The sequence below is a fragment of the Poecilia reticulata genome, chromosome 16 (assembly GCF_904066995.2).
Source record: "Poecilia reticulata chromosome 16, P_reticulata-male-v2, whole genome shotgun sequence".
Classification (NCBI taxonomy): domain Eukaryota; kingdom Metazoa; phylum Chordata; class Actinopteri; order Cyprinodontiformes; family Poeciliidae; genus Poecilia; species Poecilia reticulata.
Window position 1 is genome coordinate 20489680 of NC_088845.1, and position 7501 is coordinate 20497180.

At 38.9% G+C, this 7501-nt stretch overlaps 1 protein-coding gene across 1 annotated transcript; it reads left to right on the forward strand.

Moving 5' to 3' along the window:
- Positions 1-1260: 1260 nt before the first annotated feature.
- On the forward strand, positions 1261-7499 carry fpr1 (formyl peptide receptor 1). The gene is made up of 2 exons (XM_008432366.3): positions 1261-1675; positions 4971-7499. Exon 2 carries the CDS (start codon positions 4982-4984, stop codon positions 6128-6130), a length of 1149 nt encoding a protein of 382 aa, XP_008430588.1. The 5' UTR covers positions 1261-1675; positions 4971-4981; the 3' UTR covers positions 6131-7499.
- Positions 7500-7501: the final 2 nt, after the last annotated feature.

The window sequence follows — 7501 nt, forward strand, 5'->3', positions numbered from 1 at the left end:
TGTTTCAGAGAAACACAAACCCACTTAGCTAGTGGCAAACCAAATGTTCACTTTATCCACTTCCTTCACATGTGAAGCAATTAAGTCTCTGTATTGTAACATCTGTCCCCTCAGCAAGCATCTTCTCCAAAACAGGGATGATCAAAATAGGAAGTAGAAACAGGATCAGTAACTAAAAGCTGAGGCTCTTGGGTTTTCTGTATGCCAATCTTGACAAAAAAATTGCTAAAACTGTCATACTTAAAACAAGGAGTGTGAAATTTGTTGCCAGTGGTCATTTTAATATTTAAAATACTGAATCCAGCTGCTGCCCACACTTCATGAATCACCTACAAATTCTTGGAATTGCCTTTTCTTCACATTCCTCTCAATGTGAGGATTTCTGTGTGTTTATTAGTCCCTGTGTCGCGTCTACCCCTTGATTGTTCCCAGCTGTCCTTCGTCTCTCCTGGTTACCCCCACTGTATTTAATCCCACCTGCTCTCCCTGCTCCCAGTTGGATCCTTGTCGTGTGTCGTGTCTTTGCCATTGCTTTCTATGCAATGGCAAGAACACAATTGCACAGATATTGCTTTCTATACAATTTCTAATTGCATAGAAATTGCTTTCTATGCAATTTCTATGCATAGAAACATTGCTGGTAGCAAATGGAAACAGTTGGTATCAACTGTGTCTGAGCTCATTGCCTTATTGCTCACCTGTGCTGCCTGGACTGTTTGTATATGTCTAAAGGCATCATTCACTCTACAACCTGGGTCCACCGTGCATCCATCCTCACCACAAATACTACAACTCATGATATTCAAGGCTGACAAGGCTATTTCTGCAGCTTGTGCAATTTTTTTCAACCAGTTTCTTTTCCACTGTGATGGGCACCAGCACCTCTCCTGACCCCACTAAGGAACAAGGGTGTTAAGAAAATGGATGGATGGATGAATAGCCAGCTTCTCTAGTAAAGACTTGTTGGGGCTTCCCATCTGTCAAGTCAGTGGTCTGAATTAATTGCATTGACCACTATTTGATAGTCTGTATTGAAAGTTTTTTTATTGGTCTAATGTAATATTTTGAGAAACTGAATCTTATGTCCCCATTAGATTTAAGCCACAATCATAAAATGAACAAAATAAACATTTGATATATTACTCGGTAAGGAACCTATGTACAGGTTTCACTTTTTTAATTGAATTATAAAAATAAAATAACTTTTTGGTTATTGTTTTTTTTTTTTTTTTAGCTTTTTGAGATGCAACTTTAAATACAGCAAAATGGGATTCAACAAAATATTGACTCGGGTTGAATACAAAATTTGTATAATAATGATATTAAAACAAGGATACACTGAATGAAGTGAAATGAAACATAATCAATGTGTTGGTTAATCAGACATGACAAAAGGGTTCGTGTATTTGGCTTCTGTGATATGGGCTTCTAAAGAAAAAGAAAAGAAAAGAAATGAAACTGCACCGACGTCTGTGGGAATTTATTTTGCAATAATCATTTACATCTAAGTAGTGCAACAGTTCCCTGCTTGCCAGATGAGGAGGCTCCCGGACGTCCCGCCCAGCTGTGATGTCAAACAATTAGGGGTGTCAAGGATCTGAGCTCCACATTTTCCCCAAAGCAGATAGAGCTGCCCGTGAGGCTGAACGCATTTGACTCATCCGGACGAGACAAGGTAGGACGATTAAAAACTGGCATTTTACCAAGAAATTAAATATGGAGATCAATTAAAATTTATTTTAAAATGTGGGCTTGAGAATGAATGGGTGAAATTAACTTTATTTATTTATTTTTTTTTTTGTATGAGCAAAACAACGACTCGTGTGTGTGAATCTGGGTTTTGCTGTTATATGCAGCTTTAAAAGCTTTCAGGTAATTGCGAAAAAAACATAAACCTGAGAATGTTAATTAAGCCGCACTTTGTGAGATGAGTTTTATGGATGTTCTGCGACGGCTTTCGTGTGGTTTCAACGGAGAACAAAAAGCGTCTTCTCATCAAACTCGGTTCCACTTTTACTCTCGCTTTGATCTCAGATTTTCACGCAGCGTAGAAATGGATGCTTTGCTTTATGTGCGCCTACTCAGAGATTATAAACCCTTTTAATTTAGTCCGGGAGGAATTTTTTTTTTATTTTTTTTTTTAGAATGTTTGTATATGTAGATATGTTTATTTGGTTACAGAGTCAACAAGCTTTAAAAAGCACAGTCAGAATGGTTCATACACTTTAAAGCTATGTAAGTGAGGAGTTATGTGAACAAAGTTAGGTGAACATAAGTACATAGTATTCTAAGCAAATTAACTTAAAGGTTGTTTACTCTGATGCTGCAGGTTTTACTTTATTCAAATGACCTCTACAGGATTTAAGCTCTCTAATCTTTTCTCTACCGTGTTCAAAACATTACCCTTGTTAACATTAGAAGCAGGTCAAAATTTGTTTGTAACAAATAATATAGGTAGCCTGGCCATTGCCTTCCTGTACAATTCTGCTTGATTCAAATCTCGCTCCACAGCACAGCCTGGTCTTTCTCCCACTTACTTGGATTCCACTGGTAGAATTTCTACCGGGCCAATTAGCAAACAGAGTGAGAAGTTGTGAACCAAAGGGTCAATTTTCTGCTCTGTTTTAGATATGTAGTCTACCTGTAGTTTTAGCAATGGCAGCGGAGGAAGTGAACGAAGCCATTAAGTCCATGTTGGCCATGCTTCCAGATATTGAGTTAACACTAACAGCTGCTTGTTCAGTTCGGCATTTCTCTCTTTGCAATGGAGGATGGTTGTTTATGGAGTATAGCAATTTCCAGTAAGCTTCACAGCATTGAGCTGGTGCTTGACATACATCATGGACTGGGTAAAATTAAAAACTTTAACAGAGTCTATGCTTTCAGGGAGCAATGGTTTCTCAATAGCTGAGACCCCAGACGCAATGCGTAGAACAAGGGGTTGGTTTTGGAATCCATCCATCCATCCATCCATCCATCCATCCATCCATCCATCCATCCATCCATCCATCCATCCATCCATCCATCCATCCATCCATCCATCCATCCATCCATCCATCCATCCATCCATCCATCCATCTTCTGCTTATCTGGAGTCGGTTCGTGGGGCAGCAGCCTAAGTAATGAGCACCAGACTTCCCTCTCCTCAGCTACTGGGGCAGCCAAGATCCATAGTCCCCTCAGCGTGTCCTGGGGGACCTTGGCTGTTTTTTGGGGGGGTTTTACCAGGCTATAATATAACCTCTTCCATCAGGCTTTCAGGTTACATTTCAAGATGTAACTCTTTCTGGGGCTTTCGTTTGTTTGTTTTCCTGATAATCTGTATTGATTACATATGACAAAATGACAATGATGACAAAATGCTAATGCACAATGACAATATCTTAAAAAGTCATTTCAACGTTGGTGCAACTTAATAACTGGTTTCACCAACATTGGTTGATGGCAGCAGCTACCATCAGGTGATTAGGGCTTTTCATCTTTGTGAGTAATTTTGGGCTACTATTAATTGCAGAGTTGCTCTCATTGCAGGGTTCTTGTGTATGACCACCCTTTAGTCTGGTGATTTTTGAGATTCCTCTTTCTTTGTGTTTTGAATAATTGACACAATATACAACCTAAATACTTGAACTTAATGTAATGAACTGATGACCAAACATCTTCCGCCAGAACTTTCTGATAGAGAGGAGAAGTCCTGGTGTAATCAGTTAAGAGTAAGATATCCAGAAAAACAGCCCCCACACCATCACAGTCAAACATCAACTTAGTTTGACTGTGTGAGTTTTATGTCACATGCATAACACGACACGCTGTCCAGAAAGTTAAACATTTCTCTCAGTATTCCACAGAATATTTTCCCAAAGCCCTTGAGACCTTTAAGATGTTTTTCAGCAAATGTGGGCTGAGCCTTTGTTTGGACACCATTTTAATTACTATTGTTGTTGAGCACTGACCGTAACACAGCTGAGTGAGGTCTGTTATGTTTCAGCTGTTGTTTTCAGTTCTTTTCTGACCTCTTGGGCAAGTCTTCAGTGTGCTCTTTTAATAATTTTGGCATGGCTTCCAATTCTGAATCACCATGTTTCCATGTTTTCTAAATTTAAGGATAATGACTCTCAGGTTGTTTCTCTGGAGTCCCAAAGCCTTGCAGAGACCCTTTCCAAGATGGCAGAGTCAAATGATTTAGTTTGTCATCCGTCGTAAAAGTTTTTTAAGGGGGCAAATACTTTTTACACCATGATTTGTCCAGTAGCTCATCAGGATGTCCTTGTGTCCCAGTATGTGACTCAGAGGCTCCTTAGAAATGTGACCAACGCCCATGGCATCACTTATGTCAACTGGTCATTTTTTCCTGAAGTCACAGCTCTAAATGCTGTTTGACAACAAGATGTCGTGGTTCAAAGCGCAAAACCTCTAAAGAACACCAACAAGTGCAGCTTTAGCCACACAGCAGACAATCAGTGTCGTCAGTATTGCAGGTTCCTTTTTTTGTCTTCTTCTTTCTTTCTTCAAAACTTAAAAGAAATATTTTTTTTATCTCGTAATGGCTTTTTATACGGTTTTAATAATTGACAGCTGCTTTTTGAGATTGTAAAATGTAATTGGGTTAATTTAGAGAAACTTAAGATAACTTATTAATTAAAATGTAATAATCAATTTCTTTGAGTACTACCAGATGATATCCCTAACCAAAAACAAAACCTGTCTCACACCTTGCAAAAGTATCTTAGTAAACTCAAGGTAAAGCTATTTGAATAAGAAGTTTTTTCTTCTTCCATCCAAATGCAAGTCTTAAAAATTTTAATGTAATTTACCTTCAGCCAAGCAAAACATTTTGGCAAGATCTGTATCTGTATGAAAACTTTAGGCTTTTTAAGTTGTCCCTCTAAATATTTTGAATTGATTTTTTTTTTTTAATTTCCCTTCAATTTTTTGAAAACTTAAACCTAATGCTTTGTAATTTCTTGCAGGTACTTTAACGATGATGGAGCAAGCTTCTTACTATTACAGCAATATCACTGATCTAATCAACAATGACTCCTTGTATGACGACGACGAGTACTACAGGGATGATCACGATCATAGCAGCAAAGACGAGCACTCTGAGCTGAGGAAGTCCCTCACCATAATGTCCCTCATCGTCTACTCGCTGGCCTTTGTCTTGGGCGTTCTCGGGAATGGAGTGGTTATCTGGGTGACTGGCTTCAAGATGAAAAAAACGGTCAACACGATTTGGTTCCTCAACTTGGCCATTGCTGACTTCCTCTTCACGGCCTTCTTACCGCTCAGTGTGACATATACAGCTATGGACTTCCACTGGCCATTTGGCAAGTTCATGTGCAAGCTGAACACCACCATCAGCTTCCTGAACATGTTTGCCAGCGTCTACATCCTGGTGGTGATCAGCGTGGATAGATGCGTGTCCGTTGTCTGGCCTGTCTGGGCACAGAATCACAGGAATTTGCGTAAGGCTTCATGTATCAGTCTGTGCGTTTGGGCGTTGGCTTTGATCCTCAGCGCTCCGTACTTTGTCTTCAGGGATACCGGACCGTCGTACGAGGATGAGAACATCATCCACTGCTTCAACAATTTTGCTATGTCTGAGGACAGTGAAAACCAATCTGTCCGTGAGCTGCAACTTTTCCGCCACAAGGCCATGGTCATCACTCGCTTCCTCCTGGGCTTCGTCATCCCCTTCAGCGTCATTGTCTCCTGCTATGCCGTCATAATCCACCGCCTTAGGCGAAACCGTACGCTGGCCAACCAGTCCAGCCGCTCTTTCAAGATAATTGCCGCTATTATTGTTACATTTTTCCTTTGCTGGGCTCCCTTTCACGCCATGGGTCTGTTGGAGATGGTGAGCAACATGGGAAATCACTTAAATGAGATGCTGTTCCACATCATCATAATCGGAGTCCCGATCGCCACAAGTCTAGCCTTTCTCAACAGCTGTCTGAACCCGCTGCTGTATGTGTTCATGGGCCAGGACTTTAAGGATAAAGTTCGCAAATCCATCCTGAAGGTCCTGGAGAATGCTTTCCAAGAGGAGGTGTCCCGCTCTTACACCTACACAAACTCAATGATCACCATTCGAAGCAAAGACAAATCACTCTCTGACGCCGAGGTGTGAGACTGTCATGGACACCTTAGCTGTACAATGTAAATGCTACTGTAAATATAAAATCATTTTTATCTACTAACCATGTATTCTACTTTGCTTTGAATGCTTAGTTTTGCCTCAAATTATAATCGACAATCACTTTTTAGTTTTGGTTTTGAGCTACAAAACATGAATTCCAACTACATTGGCCAAATAATGCAACCTTTTGCCAAGTCAAAGAGAAACTGGGTTGCAGAAAGTTATTTCACCAGCTTCCTTTTCTGTTTTAACTTGGAAACCAGAAACTTTGAACTTGACACATGATACTGTCCACAGTGGTCATCTGTGGGTTTTCACCACCTGTGAACTAGAACAAAGTGTGCAGTTTCATTATGTCTTCATCACAACTTGGGTCAACAGCAAATAGTTTCATCTGACAGCTGCTGTCATTCATATTTGTCACCTGTCATTAATACCTTCTTAGTCACTGATTGCTGACAGCATGCTGTCTGCTGCATGCTTCAATAAATATTTAATTGCCTATTCTATCAAGCATGAAAGAAATATGACATTGATAAATGATGCTTAAAATTCTAGCTGAATTATAATTATATTTGCCCCAATTTCTATGCATTTTATCCTAAAGACTATAAACTAACTGAAGGGGGAGGAGCTGGAGAAGGCATAAAAATCCTCTGGATTTTATTCATATTAGAAAATGTGCCTTTTTTTTGCTATATTGATAATTATGTGATCATGATTATGTTACGGTATGTAATATGTTAAACATCAAGTTTGACTTGTCTTTCAACACAGTCATTTTTATACCTTTTTCAGCACTTGTTTTAGTTGTACTGATAGCCTGATATGAGTGATGATGATTCACTCATATTAGTGAATCATCATTCATTTCCACATCATCACTCATTTCCTCTATGAGTGATAATAACTCATCACTCATAGTGGAAAAATAATTATTTTTGAGTTGTAACTAAAACTGATCTGCATATCTGTTAATGACATAACAATTTATCATGAGGCAGCTTAAAGCACATCAAACTTCAATGCTTTTAAACGCCACTAGAGGGTGCTGTTTTATTTTATTTTTAAATCAGCAAGTCATCGATGGAGTCTATGGGCGACCTTTTCTCATTCATACATTAAAACCAGCAGTTATTGACATTTTGTCTGTCACAAATAAAAGAAGAAACCTCAATGTGTTTGTTATAGCTGTTCTACATGTAGGCTAACAAGACATTGCTAGTTATTTTTGAATGTGTGACATTACAAACTACAAGTCTAAAAAATTGTTTCCAAGTTCAGTTTCTTCTATATCATTCTGTCTTCTTAGAATATGTTGTTTATTTTTACAATAAACCAATATTGTTGTATACATTTTCT